At 35.2% G+C, this 22,225-nt stretch overlaps 2 protein-coding genes across 7 annotated transcripts; one reads left to right on the top strand and one right to left on the bottom strand.

The window, feature by feature from the left end:
- Positions 1-1,136: 1,136 nt before the first annotated feature.
- LOC142974592 (uncharacterized) lies at positions 1,137-13,308 on the top strand. Its single transcript, XM_076117011.1, has 7 exons — positions 1,137-1,579; positions 7,260-7,334; positions 7,776-7,942; positions 9,405-9,625; positions 10,020-10,156; positions 10,499-10,647; positions 12,506-13,308. The coding sequence occupies exons 1-7, from the start codon at positions 1,375-1,377 to the stop codon at positions 12,674-12,676; spliced, it is 1,125 nt and encodes a 374-aa protein (XP_075973126.1). The 5' UTR covers positions 1,137-1,374; the 3' UTR covers positions 12,677-13,308.
- On the bottom strand, positions 13,302-22,064 carry LOC142974593 (protein C10-like). Of its 6 annotated transcripts, none has more exons than XM_076117016.1 (4): positions 21,893-22,064; positions 19,405-19,642; positions 18,735-18,884; positions 16,989-17,125 (listed from the first exon to the last, which is right to left on the bottom strand). In XM_076117016.1, exons 2-3 carry the CDS (start codon positions 19,619-19,621, stop codon positions 18,751-18,753), a joined length of 351 nt encoding a protein of 116 aa, XP_075973131.1. In that variant the 5' UTR covers positions 19,622-19,642; positions 21,893-22,064; the 3' UTR covers positions 16,989-17,125; positions 18,735-18,750. The 6 variants fall into 6 exon arrangements, with proteins under 6 accessions (XP_075973128.1, XP_075973129.1, XP_075973131.1 ...); XM_076117017.1 differs by having other exon boundaries at positions 16,996-17,118; XM_076117015.1 differs by lacking the exon at positions 16,989-17,125 and adding an exon at positions 17,662-17,792.
- Positions 22,065-22,225: the final 161 nt, after the last annotated feature.

The raw sequence follows: 22,225 nt of genomic DNA, 5'->3' as shown, positions 1-22,225 counted from the left end.
GAATGATGACCGTTAAATTGTAGTCGTTCCCATTGGCTGATATTTTCGATGAATACACATTGCACGTCAAGCTAGCCAATCACTGGTACTTTTCTGTCAGCTGTCATGTAAGCCATATAAGAGAACAAACTATAGATGCGTTCATGATTCTCCAAAAGTTTTTATGTGTGTTTGGATACACACACAAGTGAAAATTATAATACATTTTGAACGAAAATATTTGGAGTAATATAAATACAGGAGATTTATACTCTAAAATTGCATAGAAAAAAACTTTAAAACTAACTAACCGAAGGATGCACTACAAGAACGTACACAGATCAGATTGGGGACATACCACGAAAAGGTCAGTAGTTGTAATCGGTGGACCTGTAAGACAAAAAATTACTCAGGCAAAGGAAGTTTTTTATCAAGTGATTTTCTTTGGCCTCTGCCTACCCAAAAGGAGAAAGGTTTTATTTTATGCAAGTGTTCTTAGTCCATTAGAAGTATTTTGAGATACGGCGACACACTTGAGTTTTAAATTCGTATAACGTCACAATTTCGAATATAATAATATTCAAAAAAATTCGGCGTCATTAAATTGTTTTAAGACTAAACAGTTTTGTTATGTTATCGTTTGTTCTCGCACTTGTTCTCGGATACTTAAGATAAAGTAAACAGTCATAAATTAAGCAGGTATCACAAAACATTTTTAGGAGACATTGCACAGAGAGTTACTTGTTTTAAAATGGAAAATATTATGAATGTGAACGATTAACTCAGCTTATTTTTATTTAAATTACTCAAGCAAGACTCAATAGGTTTTAACAGTCGCTGCTAGCGCAATTTGTTAGTTTGTGGTGTAACCGTAGAGTAAATTCGGCTGCCAACATCTAGAAAATAACTGTCAAGACAATTGTCACACCTGACATGAATGACGGATTGTGATCTGTCAATAATGTCAACGTCATCGCATGACACAAGTACATAAATTAATGATATTTCACAACACAAATTGTAGAAAAACTGTCCTTATGTCTAGCATCATCAAGTCCACATTTGACTGAGCGATTATTCCTTTCATTACCTAATCTTATATCAATCATTGAACAACAAAAATAACCAACCTCAAATTGGTATGAGAATTTGAATGTTCCTATTTAGACAGATTACAGAGTTATCTGAAGTCACTGTGTTGACGAGTACATTGATAATATTTTACGGTACGATAACAGACGCGAGAATCATTCAATTATTTATCTCATTGTAGTCAGTCTCGCTTGAAAGTGCGACTATTTAACAGCCGGCGTTCATTCTAACCGGTCACTTGTGAGGTTACATCGCATGTGACTTTGTTATTGTTGATTAAAAATTAAAATTTAATTCAGAACTATGGCCTACATAGTAGATTTGCGTTCGGACACTGTCACAAAGCCTACAGAGGCTATGAAACATGCGATGGTGAACTCAGCTCTTGGAGACGATGTTTACGAAGAGGATCCCACGGTGAACGCCCTTGAAACTAAAGTAGCAGCGTTGCTGGGGAAGCAAGCAGCTCTGTTTGTGCCTTCGGGTACCATGTCCAACCTCATTGCATGTGAGTTTTTATTTATTTATTGGTGGCCTGTGTGCAGGGTCAGAGTTCATCGATTTGTCTTTTTTCCACTTTGAAAGATTCCAATTTAGTTCCGTTTTATGCTCAACTGGCCCACTAAGGTCAGAATCTGTTGAGGATAGAGGATCTGTATTACTTGAAAACTTAAAATAACACTCGAGTTGCTTGTGTATAGGGTAAAAATATAACTTGAATGGTTTAAATATAACTTTAATTTTACTTCATCAATTTTTTTTGTGCGAAAGCGAAATGCATATTTTTTTGCTACAATAAAAATCTATCGCATCTCTTGGAAACTTTAGTTCAAACGTAACTCTATACAGTATACACCCTTATTACTACACAAGAAGGGAAATGAAATTCGGTTTCATCGCAACACAACCAACTCTAATTTGGAATGAAACAGATTAATGAGCAATCTGTAGGTACCTACCTAGGTACAAAATAAACCTGGGAACAGGTCCGATCGGAGGTACCGCGTCCTGGCCACTATAAGGTGACTGCTGAAGGAACACCGTCAGGTTTTTAGTCGGTATGCCCAAATTTAACGCCGGTAAAGGTACGGGAGAGCCCGACAGATCCCCGCTTCCTCCCTGGAGCGGAACATGCTGTAATGCATTTTCCTGTCAAAAAAAAATAAACCTAAAAATGTCTTGCTGTATCGCTAAAAGCGCGAAGGTTAACTGGCTAACTGATATGCAATATTCATAAATGTTATTATTAACAGGGTCTGCAAAGCCTGAAAGTCAAAATCAATATGAAAAGATCTATACAAAGATCAACGGCATTTCGAACATTTTACGGCAATTTTACATTTCCAATAGTAAAATAGAAAATAAATAAAAGCAGCAAAACATAGATATCGATATTCGCGATAAATTAGTCACACCTGCTGAAACGAGATAGTTCTCACAAAAACATTTAATTTAGTCATCCAACGAAAAAACCTCGTTACTACCAATAATTTTATTTTGAAGACATTTTCCCGTAACAGTTAAGGATTTTGTACTTTTGTACAATGACCTTAGCGGCACTTTAAAAACATAAAACACACGAATGCTGCAACCGGATTTGTTAATATCCTAAAAACAGGTTCCTCTCGAGTGTTCTTCGGAAATCTGACCAAAATAAAGTAATTATACTATATGTATTTATATCTCCTTTAATCAAGAATATGTAATTTTGAGAAAAGCGATTTTATATTAGGTACAAAGAAATAAGTCATGTGCCTTTTTTAAAATTACACAAAACAGAGGTCTAGTCTCTAGTCATTTGTTTGTGTCTTGTAACACAAACTATATAATGACTAGCAGATCTCTAGTAAATAAAAATAACACAGGACTAGCAGGACAATCAAGGTCGTACAAAGTACATTAATTATTGCATTAAAATTAAATGATTTGCGACGAGATTTCATAAAAATTTTGCTCTTATTTTCTTGAACGAGAAATGATCGCGGTGCTTGTTCAATTTACGTTTTGAATAATACTTTTCAGTGTCTAAACAGGACCTAGAGCACGATGCAGCGATCTTTAGGTACCTACCTACTTTTGAATTCAATGTCTCGGAGACCATGTTGAAGTCCCGTTGGGAAAATCGGAAAGATTCTAGCAAGACACCTGTAGTAATACCAGCTCTATAATAGCCTTCAGCTTGTAACTATTGTTTGAGAAGGAAATATCAACATAATAATAACGTAATACCACCAAAAAAGCAATAAATTAATGCACACATTAGTTACGAAGATATCTTTATCCGTGAATCGCGTGTGCACATTTATGACGGCTGTTTAATTTTTAAAATAATAAACATAATTTCATTGTTAGCTTCCTAGTATTCTGTTTTCACAAGAATATCTTTAATTTACAACATACCATAAAATTGAAAGAAGTGGTTGCCTAAAAGATCGTTCCTCAAGATAAAAACGATCACTTCTTATTTTATGATCAGCATTTGTATATTTAACATCACATTTAGTGTATCATAAATCTTATCAATTAATCTTATTTGAGTACCTGGTCTATAAATACTGACGAAATATATGATAATTATTTCATCATTTTGTTGGCATAGCAGCGTCTACTTTAGTCGTGTGAAATCGATTTAAGCGCAACCAACCATATGGGATAGGATAAGGATTTATCTTAATCACACGAAAGGTAATGATAACTTAGAATAGAGCGTTGGCTTGGCAATTCATCTAAAATTATGATTAATGCTATGTATTTCCAAAATTGAGTAAGTAGCTGTTACAAACACCGTCAGCTGTATAAGCTTGCGGGTCACTGATGTCCTAAATTCAGAATTTTGTAAAAGTACCTTAGGAAGTCGAGAACTTTGCCTACAAGGCTCTCTACTAAATTGTTGGTCTACATAAAACACGGTAGGATTGGAGTAAGGTGCTATCCTGTAAGAATTGTAAGGAATTTCTAAGAGCAGAAAGGTAATTTGTACAATATGACGATTATCGGAATCGCTGATGATTTTGTATTCACTAACTAGCTTGGATGGAACATCATCTGGAGCAATAAATTGATCGTGTCCTGGAATTCGAATCCGAAATCATATCAAAACTAATGCGTCGTAGTATTGATGGAACGGGGGATTTGGTAAGACTTGAATTGTTAACTTAAAAATTATAGTTACATGAGTCCTGCCGCATATCTTATGCAAATTGATAATCCAAAAATGAAAGACTAACCCCCGGTTTCTGAGTACATTTAGCGGTAGTTTATCTATTCAATAGCGTTTTTTTTTGTATGAGTTTTAACGCTATTGAATAGATAAACTGCCGCTAAATGTACGTCAGAAACCGAGGGTTAGTAATGGCAGATATAGGTCCGCACTTTCGCCTCGCTGTTGATAGCATGACCTTTTATATTCGGTCAAAGCCATAACTGGGTATCCATCAGAAGGATCGTTGCCCGTTTCATACTGGTCAAGGGTGTTGCCAATTGAAGAGGAACATTGCGTCAGGGTCTGTCATCCGTTATGCAGTTCATGTGTACCTACTCAATAACCTCCAGCTGTGTTTTATAACTGATACTGGACAAATATGCTTTTTTATTCGTGTAAAAACTTGTGCAGAAATAGAGCATGTGTTTGTTACTCCACGAAATTTTTTCGGTTCCACTTCGCCTACGTAAATATAAAATCACTCCTTCTAACAATAGGGGTAGGAAGTTAGAACCTAGAGGACGCCACACTTTAGTTCCATAGGTTAAAAATAAGAAAACAATCAATTCATCTAAAAAAAACTTCGTAATTAGATATAAGTCCCTAATTATTTTAAGATTAATTGTTTTCGATATCAGTAATCTTGTATAATTATTGTATTTTAAATAGATACTTACGTTTTATAATCACAAAATATTTAAGTGTTAATCTGTGAGCGATAGCAATCGAAAATTTGAAATACAATAACGGAGGATTAAATACGATTGATAGATTTGTATTTAATTGCTTTTAATAGTATTATCAGTCTATCGGAATTCTTAAAACGTGTGACTAGTAAGAAATCAGATAGACTTTGGTGTCAATTCTATAATTAACTTTAAATTGCAACCCTCATCAGCTAATATTGCCACACTGCTAAACTAAAGTCATCTCCCGGAATGAGAAAGGGGTTAGGCTGCAAGTTAAAGACTTTGTATTCCTCTAAGAACTGTTGTTTGAAGAATTCGTTGGCGTCTGTTATATTGGTTTGGGACTTTTGACCACCAGCGAGCATGTTTTTTTTTAAAGACAACTCCCGCACTACGAATTGCTCTTGTGTCGCGGGGACTTTTACAAACATACAAACAACGGACACAGAGTACAACCAGACCCGAAACAATTATTTGTGGATCGCACAAATAATTTTTCCGTGTGGAAATCGAACCCACGACCTCCCGACGCAGTGGTATCGGGCGGCGGCGTGGCGACCCAAACAACTGCGCCACGAAGGCAGTCGAAAGACATTTAAAGCTTTTGTTTATTTTTTTTAAACCAGAAAGAATTATACGTAGATTGTATTATCAATTATAATGAGATATCTACAGACAAACCGATATATTGTGGAAAGGCCACAGGTGTTGGAGAATAGATAATTTTCCGTTATCATTTATCTAATCTGAACAAGAGATAATTAAGAGAAAATCGTTGTCATAATAATGAGTATAATTAGTCACGTTGCTATTATAACTTTACTTAGTTTATTTATTACCTCGATTTTGCAGAAATCATATCGAGATAAATCCTAACACGATTCTTCAACCTGATTTATTCTTAAAGACGAATCTTGGTACTTCTAGTATTACCCCATCAATGAATATCTTTGGACATTTTACACACGGAGATTTATTTCCAGACTAAGCATAGCTTGTACTATAGTAACCTAAATTCATACTGAAATACTTATGCCATCAAAAACATTCTGTAAAAACCACAAGTCTCGCCGTAAAAAGTTGTGAGATCTATATAATACCAAGTCGATTAATCTATTTAGTCTCTACTTAAAGGATCTTCTGTCTTAAGTTATTACGTATGTTATTATCATGCCAATTTAAAAAAAAAACCTTTAAAACAAATAGACCGACCTGGCCATCGCATGATTTGATTATTAGTTTGTATCACACTACACAGCACGACGAGAAGTTAATGCTCCTGAAATGTTAATAATGGCGAATTTGTGTTTTCATGCGATGACCAAGTCGATCTATTTGTTTTAAAGGTATTTTTTTTAAATTGGCATGATAATAACATACGTAATAACTTAAGACAGAAGATCCTTTAAGTAGAGACTAAATAGATTAATCGACTTGGTATTATATAGATCTCACAACTTTTTACGGCGAGACTTGTGGTTTTTACAGAATGTTTTTGATGGCATCTCACTTCTTTTTGTAGAGCGAACATAAGTCCAATTTGTATGGAAAGACGTTTTTTTTTCATAATTCAACATATTTTCCTACGGGAATGTTGTTCAGTTTCATGGCCTAAACACCCTTACCCACCCTATACCACCTCCCGTTATGCCTCATATAGTAGGTACCTATTTACACCTAAGTATTTATTTTCTACAGTAATAATAATTAAATGCAAATGTAACCTTGTAATCTTATACATTTATATGGGATTACAAAGTTATTGTTGCAGTTGGTGTATTTAGAAAACTGGACCGAAATTAGAAAATATTTAATTTTTCCCATGATTAAGACACTAAACCCTATTTGTATTCTAAATTTTAAGCTTCTAAGTCTGCTAGAAGTACCTTAGACTTTTGATGATCGGTGAGTCAGTGAGTCAGTGAATCAGTGAGTGACAAAATTCAAAATTTTAACAAGTTGTCATTCTTAAACTACTGGTTCAAATTGACTGAAATTTTAAATATACCGTGTTTATACAATGACTGATTAGTTGCTGAAAATCCAGGCTTCTTGTTTTACCCACAACGAAATTATAGGGGTGTCAAAAATAGCCCGAATTGCTTCGAGAAAAGTATTTTACGGCCGTGCCGCTTTTTTTTGCTCGACTTGCGGGGGCACTGCCGTGCCCCCAGATTCTATATTTCACAACCAAACGTTCAAATTCACCACACATGGCGCTTTTTCGTGTTTTACGGCGAGGTGACCAGGTGAATTTATTCAAATGATTATTATCTACTTATTTATTTTTCTTCTAGTAATGGTGCACTGTCAGAAACGCGGACAAGAGGCATTCGTCGGACACATGTCACATATTTACAAATATGAAGTAGGTATGTATTAACGTCTTAACTATTATATTAACTATTCTCATGTGATATGTGACCATCAAGCCACGGCCACGATCGGGAATTGCATCCCGCCTGACCAACGGATGATTCTCTCCATAAAAGTTATTGTTAACCATTTACCTACCTACCGTTTTCTTACCCACTTAATTTAAAATTAAATCTCTTTATTCTACACTGAATACCTATGTATAAAATAAAAATAAAACAAAATAAAAACAGAAAGATAAAATTAAAATAAAGGTATGTAGGAACAATTGGCGGCCTTATCACACACCAGCAATCTCTTCCAGGCAACCATTATTTATTCATTTCTGGAACATACGATAATAGAGCTTCTTTGTTCTAACTACTTTTATCTCCCTACATCTTGCTAAAGAAAATCTACATATTTAACACTTTAAAACACGCATGTAATCTCATCAGCAACGGCCGCGCACGTAGCTGGCGTGCACCTCTCTGTGCTGCAGAACAAACCAGACGGCACCTTCGACCTGGAGTACCTGAAGAGTCACATCCAGGGAACAGATATCCATGAACCTATATCAGCGCTCGTCACTGTTGAGAATACGCATAATGTTTGCGGTGGAAAGGTAAATCATAATCTAACAAAATTCAAAGTGTCCTTCATAGCAGTAATTTTATTAGGAATCTGCGTCTTAAATAAGTTGTATTTATTGTTAGTAGCTAATATGACGCGCCATTTAACTTTGTGTATCAAAACATAGCAACAAGCCGGTGCGCAGTAGGCGAACTGTAGAGCAAGTAACTCTAAGTAGAAACAAGGAGCGCGGGTTACACGGGGAAGTGCCAACATGGCGTCCTTCCGATCCGCCACCCGCTCTCTTTCCGTTTTCCGCTTTCCTATTAAGAAAATTATTTAATAAGTAAGTAGTTCAATGATCTTCCTTTTTTTACATTTTCATTTACCTACTTGTTTAACCTTAAAGCTATTTCAAGCAGGTGACTGGAATTTATCGAATTATTGCCAAGATCTTCTCACGACTTAATTAATTAAGATCCCTAATTACTTTTTTCTCTTTTCGATTTGATATCTTATTTTATTTGTCTTATTATTTAAACTAAGTTGAAATGTATGATTTTATCAAGTTTTTAATCTGTAAATGATTTTAGCAAACGTAATTAATAATTACAGAATCATCAGACTAAAATCTTTATTGCTATGTAAGATGGGAATCGGATTTAGATAATGATGCAGATAAAATTTGAGATTAAGTACTTAAATTTAAATTGTAATTAAGATTTATCTTTGATTGAAGTAAGGACATCGTGGATCTAGTTCAGATAAAATGATCAGCAAAATACTTAGCAGTAACCAATAAACGGAACAATTTTTTTTAACGGGCCTTTGGGACTGTAATTACGCTGCCCTTTAAACTTCGTTTATTAGAGGACTCGTTATCCACGCATTATGCAAATTAATTATTTCAGTAAGTAATAAGTCGAATTTAAACATTCAGTTACTTAGGTTTGATAATACCTACCATCGGTATCGGGTCTTCGAGAAAAGAGAATCGACGTATTGGAATCCACTAGCGATTGTTGAGATAACCTTTTGGTATTGGACTTCATTTTCGAAAGAAGTTTATTGTTTTAAGTAATTAGGTGCGGACCGTAAATTGATAGCAAAGTTTTTATCAGGTCACTAGATGCTATAATACGGGCACTACGGGCAACTTTTGTATAGTCAATTCTTTTAAAAAGGTCATATCCTTACAAACGTCAGCGTAAGTAATTATTATTTGGATAAAGTGAAATTGTGTGAAGTTCTTTTACAACTTAACAACTTTTAAGTACTTAGTTATTGTCTGAAGTTATAAGTTATCTTATTCAGTTAGGTATTTTAGTGAATAAATAACTTCTGTTCGAGGAGGTTTCAATAGGTACAGATAAAGAACCTATGATAAAGAATCATTGTGGTACATTATTATCGTAAATACAATTTTGTTATTATTAGATTATTTCACTCACTGAAAATTTCTTAAAGTGTTATCTTGGAACATAACTTTTACAGACAAAACTTTTATCTTGCAGGTACTTCCTCTGAAATTCCTGGACGACCTGGGAGCAATATGTAAGAAACACAACCTGCCTCTCCACATGGATGGGGCGAGGCTGTTCAACGCGGCTGTGCAGTCCAAGGAGCCGGCGGCCAGGATCGTGAGGGACTGTGACAGTGTCTCCGTCTGCTTCAGCAAGGGACTGTCTGCGCCAGTGGGATCATGTCTGGTGGGATCTTGCCATTTTATTGAACAGTAAGTACAGGAGTGATGTGGTTGACTTTTTAGACGGGTCGAACTTTAACTGAGACCCAAACTGTTGTTGACCCAGTGTTTTAAACACTTGAAGTTGTGTGTTAGAAATAACTAACACTCCTTCTAAGTGGGAAGGAAAACGTAGTGATGCAACCTTGAATACTTATTCTTTGATTTACATAAGACTATTATTGAAGGTGCAAAGTCAGCAACCTGTATTTGACTAATGTGTAGGCTTAAGGCCTAATTCATTCCTCATTCAGAAGGCTGATTGGCCATTAGCGAGCATTTCCTGCACTAATCTTAACTTTATTAAGAAGTTTGAAGTGAAACTTTGTTCGGATACTTTAATTTAATACAAAATATACAAAGTTATAACTACCTTGTCCTCCAGAGCTCGTCGTATCCGCAAGATGTTGGGTGGTGGTATGAGGCAGGTGGGAGTGCTGGCGGCCGCCGCCATCGTCGCCCTGGACGAGGTGGTGCCGCTGCTCAGTCTTGACCACAAACGGGCACAGAGACTCGCTATGGGTATGTTCTTTATCATACACATTTTTGTTATATTCGTCAGCGTGAAAAGATTTTTCGGAGTAAATAGTATCCTATGTTAACAAATAACACATACCTAAATAATTTTATCACATCGGTTCCTTACTTCCAGAATCTCCAGATTCTAAACCACCAATTTTATCAAAATACGTTCGTTGGTTTTGAAGTGATTGAGTATTAAACATTCATACAAACTCACGCATTTATAATACTTTAGTAAGATTATATATGCATCACTTGGTTGACTGGGAGAGTATGGCATTAAGCATAAAGTCCACTGAATATACAGCTTTAATGAATATTTATAATTTGATTCCTTTCCAGTGGTCAACGGTCTATTCCTCAAGTCGTTCTCAGTAGACGTGGAGGGCGTTCACACGAACATTCTGTTCATTTCCATATCAGAAAACAGTCCCTTCAACGCTGAGAAAGTGGTACAGAGGCTCGAACAAGTCAGCCTCTCTGAGACACAGGTAATCATTAAATCAATTGCTTACTAGTATGTCTGTGTTTGCTTAACAAAGTGAAGATTTTTTGTGAAAACTACTTAGGTACTCTATCTGAACATTGATCAATATTGTTGCTTTATCTAGTCACTCAATTTTTTTTTATATCAAGCACGTTACGAACGACTTAGAAAAGCCTTACTGCACTGATCTACTTCGAATAAATACGTGGGCCACTATTTATATTTTGAGCCTAACTATGAAAAACGGTAAATATGTGAGTGAAAACTACTTTATCGTGTTCTCGGGTATTCTTATGCATGATCTAGATAATTTTTTATCTGGTCGAAATATTTTTTTAATATTTTTTTTTCTTTCCCGAAGACCCCTCAAAAACAGGGTGTTTAAAAGCATAACCTGTTTCTTGTGCCGATGAAAAATCAAGGTTAATGCTATTTATTCTTGACGTTTTGGAACTAAATAAAGTCATTTGATGTCAAACTGTAGTGTATGGCGAGAAACTAATTTATTCGATTATTTTCGTGCACATAACAGCCGGTTGTTTAACAAGATGCGTTACGGCGGGCATTGTCATTATGGCACTCGACCTGTAGGATTTTGTGGCTTTTCCATATTTTAAACCAGTCTTTCAGTAAACTTTTGATTGTAAATCAATAAGAATTAACCATTCTACATTTTTCAAAAGACATTTTGGGCCGTGACAAAGTTTTTATAAAAAAACAAGGGACTATTTGTTGAAAAGTGCTTCGAGCGCGAAAAACTTTTTTTGGATTTGGTATATCTTAAAGCATCCATAAAGTCGACTGACGTTTATTTTTGGGCTCATGCGCATAGATCCTAGATCTGTGATCTGTCACGATTTGATACATGTATTTTGAAGCGAAACGATAGAATTTTCAAGCATTTGTTCGCACTAATCGGCGCGAGTACCTTTGCGAATTCTTGTAGAAAAAAAATTGGCTCATTTAGAAAAAAACTTCTAAACGGAAATATTCTCTCCAAATATTTTATATCTAAGAGTGGAAATAATGTATAGGATTGTATCGATCTATTGATGTGTCAGAAAACGAAAATGCATAATTAATTTTCGCACAGCATCGATTTTTCCGGACACAACTGGTGACCTTGGACGCCCTTCAGGAATTTCATTGGTGAGGGAAAAATAATCATAATAGAACTCTACATATGCACGTTTTAAATTTTCAAAAGATCGGACTTTATCACCAAAATAATAAATAAGTCGATATAGACACGACTGTTTCTATAAGTCACGTCGAAAGTCGTAAAAAATATTTGCACGAAAATTTTATCATCCTAATACCATTTTCCCGCACACTTACAATTTTCGATCGACGATATTGAAAATATTTTCAGCGCAGATTCCAAAACTTTCTTAGGAATGTAGTACTCAAAAAGGTCAAACTTTACGATGAAAACACCAAATGGGGTCTAAAACAATCAGATTCGTCAAGGCTCAAAATATAAGTAGTGACCTAAGTACCACTGAGTTCCACCACAACCATTCGGATTCCAACACGACATCTCGTTATCTAGAACTAGCTGACCCGCGCAACTTCGCTTGCGTCTCATAAGAGAGAATGGGTAATAGTTTACCCCGTTTTTGTAGCATTTTGTACTGGTAGGTACTCTTCTCGTATTCGTTGTAGCGTGATGTTATACAGCATATAGCCTTCCTCAATAATTAGTCTGTCAAACATTTAAAGATTTTTCTCAATACGCACCAGTAGATTGCACCACCACCTCGGATTAGCGTGTTCAACCAAACAAACAAAAAACTACAATTTTATAAAGTTAGTACAGATAACTGTAGTTAATAATATTATAATGTACATCTTATTTCCAGGGTGACTGCAAGACACCGGACGATGAAGGCATCATAGTGAAATGTCTCGCGTTAGACGAGAGGCGACTTCGTCTAGTACTGCACAGGGAGATCAACGACGAAGCTCTGTGGCTCGCTATCATGAAGATTACTTACGTGTTCAGGGAAATGGACGCCATGGGCAAGTGTTAAGTGTTAACAATAATGATGTGATACGCTCATATAGTCTTACAACTTAGTAGGGACCCTTGGCCGGCACGATTTATTTAGAGTTTTAGATAGTAGAGTATAAGTTTTCCTTCGCAGTGGTTAAGGTCACCACGCAGCTACCACTGAATCGGGAGGTCGTGAAATCAAAATTCCCACCCAGAAACAATTATCCACAAATTGTTGTTTCGGGTTTAGTTGTACTTTGCGTCCGTTGTTTGTATGTTTGTAAAAGTCCCCCCGACACAAAAGCAATTGTCATTGACGTCAGTCAATTGTCAGAGTCATTGTCGTTTTTCTAAAGAAAAAAGTATTAATTCTGTGTTTGTCCAAAAAAGAAGCAGTGGCAAGCATGTGACGTGAGTGACATTCTAATCTGTCACTCGCGAACTTGCCTTTGGGGCTCTCTACTAACTTGTTGGACTATAGAAGCGCAAAAAACACTTATGTACTGTAAGGAATAATTATTTTGTTTGATACTTTTGTATATCACTATGTGTGTATAAGAATATATTTTATAATATAAGCTATTTACTGCCCCACATTTAAAATTGTTATGTAATATACATATATTATTAATAATATACATGGATTATAATAAATCAAGTCGTTTTCTATTTCAATGGGTTTTATTTTACAAAATTTACTTTATACATAGGGATCATCCATCAATCACGTGATGATATTAGAAACCTTTATATTGATACGCGTTTAAGACCTTTCGAACGGATTATTTTTAAAGCATTCTCTTTTATAGCTTCACGTGGTTAAAGGATGATCCCATACATGCTTATAGTTAAGTAAGTACAAATTCATTTACTCATAAAACTATAACTAGACTATATCTGATATCTCTCTTCCACATATTACAAATCATGTAAAAAGGAAAAGGACAGCACTAAGAACTTAACGTAGGTTTATACCGACGTGATGTACTTATTATTGACTATCATTATCTTATTTACAATATTGAATGTTTCGCCAAGCATTTTATCCTGAACATTCATCTACACACATTAGGTTTTACCGCCCGGCTAGGCCGATTCATGCAGACCCGAATATTTATCTAGCAATCCTATTAAGCCCAAAAGGCTTAAGGAAATAACTCAGCAAGAAGACAGATTGTTTGTTTGTCGTATGATTAGTGGTCAACCTAGTGTCAAGTCAAAGTTGTTCATACCGCCCGAGAGGCCTTTGACGTGGCTTAACGACTGTTATCTTAGTAAACAACAACTTGGACCGACTTTTAACGTGCCTTCCGAAGCACGGAGACGCCCAGTTCCACCAGTACCAAATACGGTCACCCATCTAAAGAATGACCGCGCCAATGGTTGCTTAACCCACAGATCGTTTACCGACCGGTGAGCGCATCTGGCTATGGGCGCCTCAAAGACAGATTATATCCCTGGGAAGTATAGTAACCAATCATAATTTTTATGAAGTTTTGCTTGAGAGAGTAATAAATAATACAGACGCCGTACAAACATTATTGTAAACAAGTTAACTGCGGAATGACTAATAAAATATTATTTGATACACATTTTGTTTTAAAAACAAATTGAGCATTTGTGTTCATTAATTCGATTTAATTCATAACAAAATAAACTGTACTTACACATTAAAGCTTCATTCAAATCTACGGACACGCAAACTCATAACTTGAAGCCGCCTATCGTATAGACTTTTACTCTATCCAGGCATCACTTGGAAACTCACGGCTTATTTGAGTAAAACAGCGCGTGAGTACAGATCATAAATCTTGCTACACATATTCAGTTCGACAATAATCGGCCTTACCGGGCGGTAAAACCGAATATGTGTAAATGAACCCGATCGGCACAAGCCGGATAAATGAGTCGAGTCGGTTTTGTTGTTCGATAAATGTTGCTGAACCAAATATGTGTAGAGCGAGACTTATCCCCGGTTTCTGAGGTACATTTAGCGGTAGTTTATCTATTCAATAGCGTTTAAACTCATAGAAAACGTTATTGGATTGATAAACTATCGCTAAATGTACCTCAGATACCGGGGGTTAGATGTGTGCCTGTAGATGAATAAAGCAATATTTTAATATTTATGAAGATTTAATTCATCTTTACATACTAACCAATCAATGGCAGTTTAAGCTAACTTAATTATTTAATCTATACTCAAGTACTTCGCACAGGAACGAGGTATTTTAATAACTATAAGGTTACTGAAAAAGACCCGAGCATTGCTTAAGTTATTTTAAAAAATGAAGGTGCTAAATGCACTCATTTACATACATTTTGAATTGTACTTCATCTGAATACTTTTTAATAATAATCCGGTCTTTATTGGTTACCTTTTATACAGGCACTAGCTGACCCGCGCAACTTCGCTTGCGTCACCTAAGAGAATGGGTCAAAATTTTCCCCGTTTTTGTAACATTTTTCGTTGCTACTCCGCTCCTAATGACCGTAGCGTGATGTTATAGTATAGCCTATAGCCTTCCTCGATAAATGGGCTATCTACTGAAACTGAAAGAATTTTTCATATCGGATCAGTAGTTCTTGAGATTAGCGCGTTCAAACAAACAAACAAACAAACTCTTCAGCTTTATTATATTAGTATAGATTTAACATTATATGCCTGAATATAGCAACAAGTGCTTCCGTTAAGTTACCTTATACTGGTTAACTCTTCACTTGAATAACAGCTTGATGTTATATTTAGACACATAAAGCTAAATGGCGAACATGCAGCAGAAAGGTGTTGCCATATAAAAAAAAAAACAACGAAATTAAGTCAATACCTAACTTAATTTTCTAAAGATACCTAAACTCACTTTTCTGCAACATATTTCAGCATAGATATAATAATAATATATACTTACTTACACTAAAATAGAATTACGTTAAAACTAGATACAGATTAATTATATTTTTTGAGTAGCAATATCACATTGTACAATATGTACTTCTAATATTTATTTTACAAAGCTTTCCAAGCTATGTAAAATTCAGATATTTTGCCAAAAAGACCTATGATACACTGATAGTTTTGCGAAAACACAATAAAAAACCAACAATATTTTTTTTGGTCTTTATGTTATTTCATGTTTTTGTACACTTTATTCAAATCATACTACTTATTTGTTTTTCTGTATTTAGCCAGATTGATCAATAAAATGATCAGTTCGTTCAGATATGAAATAACATTTTCTTATTTTGTTTTCGCAAACAAACATGCAATTTAGATCAAAATTTAATACTGTAATTGACAATATTTCGAGAATTTGTGACTTAGAATCGACAGCCAATAGAATAAACAACACATTAAAGTATCAAAATCACTAAGTAACATTATTCTGTTCATTCCACACACGAATCAACTCCTCGTGGTCACTGTATCCGTGTGACGCAATCACATTCCTATAATCTTCTTTACTGTATGGCTTTTTATAAAAATGGAAATTTTCACAATGGGTCGGAGTAATACCGACCTTTTTAGCCACAATACCTAGGTAGATATCGTCGAAACGAAAATGTTTTATAAAAAGACTTGCTATGTACATTACTTTGATTGTTTTGTTTGATAGTACATAAGCCCCTGCTGTGACGTACGGAGGCCATCGATTCCACCTATATTCGTCTAACGAAACCCTCCACTTTGAGGACCTGAACCTTTGAGGAGCAGACTTGAAGACGTAGCCAGCAAATAAGTATTCATTTCTTTCTGCCTGAGTAGTTTCAGGCATAAACTCATCTTCCTCTAACTTGGACACGGCGTTAGACTTCCGTGGCTCCATTTTATCATGCACATAGTCTAAGAGATTGTTCACTGATATGTACATGTCATCATCCGTGAATAAGTAAAAGTCGGCCGTAGAACAGTGCTCGTACACCCACCGGAACGACATCATAGTTTTAATAGTATTATTGTAATAATCGTCTTTGAAATCCACTTGAATTATATCTTTGTATTCAGCCATCTCTTGGTCTATCTTCCTTTGTAAATCAGATTTTGGTTTCCCATCTATTCCTAGGAAAAACAAAGTCTTTATGATTCTTCCTGGAAGATTTTCTTGGCCGAATGTCTGTCGTATTGCGTTCCTATGTCCGAAGTGGTCCATAGCGGACTTGACAGCGATGAAAAGATCTAGTTTTTCTATTGTTGAGCATTTTCCTGAGTTGCTCAGGAATCTATAAGGGTAGTAGTTGATAGGGGTCACTGTTGCTTTCTTACCCGCGAGGATATCTTCCACAATGTTCTTTATATTAACGTTTAAAGGGTAATCGAACTCTTCGTCGAAACTCTTTGAATACAAATAGTCACTCACACCAAAAAAATAGTATATGTATAGTAGCACACACGCACACATAAAGTATTTAAGTTTACGTCGCCTCATGATGGCGCCCGGCTGTTTTGAGATTTCCTTGAGATCCATATAGTTTTGTGATGATCTGAAAACTGAGATGGTTATATTGAAGACATATTTATTCATAACAAACTATTACTAAATTTGATGACTCACTCAGTCAGCTGGGATGACCAGCGTAAAAGTAAAATGCACTTTGCAAGTTTTCTAAAGTTATTATTTCAGAATGATAGAATTACTATTTTGACAAATACGTCAACGTATTAGTAATTCTGCAGTTATCAATGCAGTATGCATTGAGCGGCTGTGATAACACTTACGCTTATAATTTTTCATTGAGTTCAGAAATCTCCCAAACTCACCCAAATTATTCACAGTTTTCAGTCTCAAAAATTGTGAGTTAATTTGTTAAAATTTTAATTTGTTTGATAATTCACTTTCTGATTTGTATGTTTATAAAGTCCCAAGTAACTTAAAAATTAACTTAAGTAAAAGGTATATTTACATTTCCGTTGCTTGCGTTCCATATTTTATTCTGCATGTTACAAATTCTATTACACTAACACAGTGCATTTCAAACTGCATACTAGGCAGGTCTAGCAATTGAAGATAGCAATGAAAGATAAGATACTAGTAGATAGTTTATTACAAAATAAATGCGTTTATGTTTAAAGCGTTAAATAATACATGTATTGGGTATAGATGTCGCTACTGTCTATGTGCTTTCGACGGCCTTGTGTCGGAGCTGCCGGCAACCACCTATAACAATTATTTTGCAGTCAGTTATGTAAGTCAAAAGTTCTGGGACGGAATTATAAACAACAATGGTATTATATATTTTACTTTTATTAAAATTATTTCTGAAGTATTCTACACACAGGTGTTTCATTTTAGATTAGTTATCATGCCTCTAATAATTTTATTTGGCGATCGAAAATTAGATCTTAACTAATTCATTTAACAAAGTATTTTAGTAACTTTAATAAAGAAGTTTTTAATATAGAATAATAAATTTAATCGATTAACGTCCCACTGTTGGGCAAGTAATCAGGGAGGGGTTAGGCCTTAAGTACAGTATATTATAATTTTAATTATTTCTTACTCCAAGAACATTATCATGTGTGCCTACTGACAGACCACTTAAGTGCTTGTGTGATTCACAGATAAAGTTACTAATCGGATTGTACAAACAATTTATTTTAGTAACATTCATTCATAAAGGTTTGTTATATTGAATTCGTTATTGTAATAATATGTCACCTGCAAGTTAATTTATAGAGATTTATAGGTTCATATTCATATAGCCCAGGCAGACATTTTATTTTAATAAGTCAATTGAACCGACCTCAGTCGAAAGCACATAGAACATAAATAAATGTAATGTTTATTTCGTTTAGATTTAATGAGCTCATGTATGAATCAGTAATGATTTATTTCTTAGCCTAGCAGATCTTGTGCTATGGTAACCAAACAACTGATAAACATACCTATATACTTCTAAATACATAACAACCAGGCTGAGAACTGATACTCGTGCTCATCACACAAATATTTGTCCCGGATGGGATTCGAACGCACCACACGCGGCTCAACGGTTATTGCGGTGAGGTCACCACCGGGTTAAGCAATGAGTCAAACTTGCAGTTAATGGATGATGGGAATGATGTTTGTTCTGAAAATTTACTGTATTTTTTTATATACCTGAATGTTAGTCAGTTCAGAGCGAGGTGTCCACAGTGGAGCTGATGGAGACAGGAGGCAGGTAGTGGCTGCGGATCTGTGTGTGGAGGCGCGCCACCTCGCCGTCCAGGCTCTCCATCTCGCGGACTAACTGAGTGAACTGGACTATGCCTGGAATATGAAGATGTGGGTTAGTTATCTTTAAGCTGTGTAAAGTATGAGAAATGGAAAGGTTAAAGTTTAAGGGAATGTTCATATCTGACGGAACATACGTCGCGTATTATCGGTCGCTCAATGCCAGAACAGACAAATGTATAGAAAAACACTCGACCGATGATTTGTCGGTGCGAAGCCCATACAAATTAAGTTACGCCCGACATATTTTACGTCAGATATGAACCTTCACTAAGGCTTCAATAAAATTTCTCGCTTTTAAGATGAATTACATAATATATTTTCTAAAGATAACTTTATCTGAAAGTTAGCCAGCATTATTGATATGTGGGATTTCGAATTCATTTCTCGATTTCGCTACAATCTATTATCTCTTTAAAGGTTCTATCAACACCCTAGATTTTATAGAAAACGTACCTAGCCTCTTAAAAGAAGAAAATTAAGAACATGCAAATTTAAAAAGACACACGTGCCTGTTATGCGCTATTTTTGAAATACCACAATAAAAAAAAGTAACCTTCTCTAGAATTAGTGAATCCATGTCGTTTAATAGTCTCCATCTCGATCTGGACCACCATGGGGAAGACGATCTGCATCATCTTGAGCATCTCATTGCCGGCAGCTTCCTTGGCCTCGTCGAGCTTGGACGCGTAGTCGGGGGACTCCAGGGCATCTATCACTTCGCCCAGGATCTGACGCATCTGGTCCACCGAGATGTTCTGTGGTGATGCCATGCTAACTGTGGCATTTAGCTACTGGAAGATAAATTATAGATGTGTTTCAGTAAAAAATACAGTAAAAAATTGGCAGGTATTAAATAATGAGGTAAAGCTACTCATATAGGGTTTTTTTACCTACTTTATTGTTTTCAGAAGTTCAAGTTCAAGTATATGGTAGACCCTGTTATTACTACCCATACAATGAAGAAAATAAGCCATGGTAGCGGCTCATTGTAGGAATATAGTGTAATGACGTCACGATACCGTATTTTCGGTGGAATCATATGAGTGCCTAATAACGTAGCCCGAGCATTTGAGATGAATCTTCTACGAGTACATGTTTAATAATTCTTCGTTATATCAGTCAAACAAATTAAGGGGTGAATGTTCGTTTGCGAACAGTCAACAAGTACAAATATAATAAAGACAAGACTTAGGTCAGTTTCTTTCGCCCATCAAAATCTTGTAAATAAACGAAGATTTATCAGAAATGTCAAAGGTAACATGATAAAACAACATATAAAAGCCGATATACACATTAAACATCAGCATAAGTAAACTCCAATACAAGTTACTAAAGTGCAACATGTGGAAAGTAATTCTTCTCTCATTCGCGTTGACCGTTCAGGCTGCAAGTCCTGCTAATATAGACAGTTTGTTCGGAGAATGGATTCAAGTAGTATTTTATCCTGTAGGAACATATGCTCCCATTTGCATTACTTACTACTTCGCTAGAGATTCAAGCAATACAATGTGTACATGTGCTGATGGAAAGAACGCAACGCTAACAGTATTCGGATATGCAGAACATAGTATGAAATCAGAAGTAGAAAAGCAACCAATGATGGCCGTAGATTCTTTTGACGAAGTGAATGTAAATGTTACTTGTGTATGCGGCTCTCAAACGTATAAATCTCGTACAGTTGTTCGTTCTATAAATTCTAGATATATTGTGGTGTATCAAGCTTTAAGACGTGGAGAGTACAGTGAACGGGAACCAACGTCAGCGTATGTGTTTTGCAAGACTATTCCCAGTCACGAAGAACTATTTGCAACTATTAGAACTGTTGAAGATCTGAAGAATAGAAATGGTGCTGAGATCTGTTCACAAGATATATTTAAAATTAAATTATAAGGAAATTGTACAAACTTTTTTCTTGAATAAAGAGATTCTACCCATATTTGTTTGAGTACATCTATTACAGTAACCAACAAGAATGTAAAAAGTGTCAACACCAATTAAAAATATAATTATGGTTACTTAAATTTTAAAACCTTTTGATAACCTTTTTGATTTTTTAAAAGAGCTCTGACAAGTCTTTATTCTGCAACAAACATATGACGTCTCTATAATAAACCTATACAAGACATAATGATTTATTTCATAAACATATAAAGGTCAGGCGCAGATCATTTACATAGATAACACAGACATCAGTTGTTCCTACACTAACTGCTTCAATTGATATTGTCATAACGTCTTGTTGAAGCAAATGAGGATGCATTTAACTTGGACTGAATTTTGTCTGTCCGTGTTCAGTATTGTGACCTTAATAAATATATGTTAGGACATCTGACACATGGTAGAATGAACAGATAAGACTACTAATGAACTAGATTTTTTATTAAATTTAAATGCATAGATTCTATTCCATGTTTTGTATGCATAATAGTAAATTACTAAACAAGTCTTAAAGTGTGGCAAATAAGGTATTGCTAGCCTTAAAATTGTTAAAGGGTATAAGTCCTGTTTGATAGTTTATTACTGTTTTGAATTTTGTTGCAATTATTATGTGCATTGTGCATGGTTACCATAATTTTAACACACAGTTACGCACATAATATCATGAATATTGTCAGCTAGCCACTACTGTGAATTTGTATGTCTAATTATATTGGTCTCTAATTAAAGCTGACAATATATATTTCTTTGTGCACATTATTTTCCATTATCATTATTTTTTTGTATTTTTTTTACTATACATAGCACATTTAATTCTCCGCATATTTATTTTACCAATTATCCTCTTTTCAATAAAATGAACTAGCCTGTTGCGTTATCGTGAATTCGTGACCCATGAAGGATTATCCCCAACTTAGTCACCAACTATTCAAAAGAACAAAATGTGAGTACTAAATTGAAACTACCACAGCGAACATCCGCTTAAAATATAGAAACCACTACGTGTCCTCAATTGTATCAAATGAACAGGACGCTTTCATAAAAAAGGTGTTTAGTTTTTATAAAAATAATTGTGGTATTAAAGACACATGACTTGTGCTTACCTTCTATAGCGTTCCATGCGCAATTGCTGGAATTACTTCACTGAACTATTAATATAATTGCAGCATTCAAACACACAGTGGATATGAACCAAAAAATTGCAGTATTTCCATAAATAGAATAAAAATCTTCTAAGAATCGGGTATGGCTGGCTTTTTCATGAAACAGAAAATGACAGATTTATGAATGAATGAGTAAGAGTAGCGCTTGAACTTGTAGGAATTTCATTTCACGCAGGAGGTATTTTAATCATATGATAGGTATCGTCGCTATCCGAAATACTCAGTGTATGAAATACACAGTATGGTAAATTAGAGCATGGTGCCCGTAGCATC

The sequence above is a fragment of the Anticarsia gemmatalis genome, chromosome 8 (genome assembly GCF_050436995.1).
Source record: "Anticarsia gemmatalis isolate Benzon Research Colony breed Stoneville strain chromosome 8, ilAntGemm2 primary, whole genome shotgun sequence".
Taxonomy (NCBI): Eukaryota; Metazoa; Arthropoda; class Insecta; order Lepidoptera; family Erebidae; genus Anticarsia; species Anticarsia gemmatalis.
Note: the sequence above shows the minus strand (reverse complement) of the source record. Positions and strands in the feature narration are given on the sequence as shown.

What these genes read in the sequence shown, in the direction of transcription:
- LOC142974592 (XM_076117011.1), top strand. Translation starts at nt 1,375, where the DNA reads ATGGCCTACATAGTAGATTTGCGTTCGGACACTGTCACAAAGCCTACA. An exon ending in TATTTACAAATATGAAGTAG is followed by an intron (nt 7,335 to 7,775) that starts GTATGTATTAAC and finishes TAATCTCATCAG; the next exon opens with CAACGGCCGCGCACGTAGCT. An exon ending in TCAGCCTCTCTGAGACACAG is followed by an intron (nt 10,648 to 12,505) that starts GTAATCATTAAA and finishes TCTTATTTCCAG; the next exon opens with GGTGACTGCAAGACACCGGA.
- LOC142974593 (XM_076117013.1), bottom strand. Translation starts at nt 17,102, where the DNA reads ATGGATCTCAAGGAAATCTCAAAACAGCCGGGCGCCATCATGAGGCGA.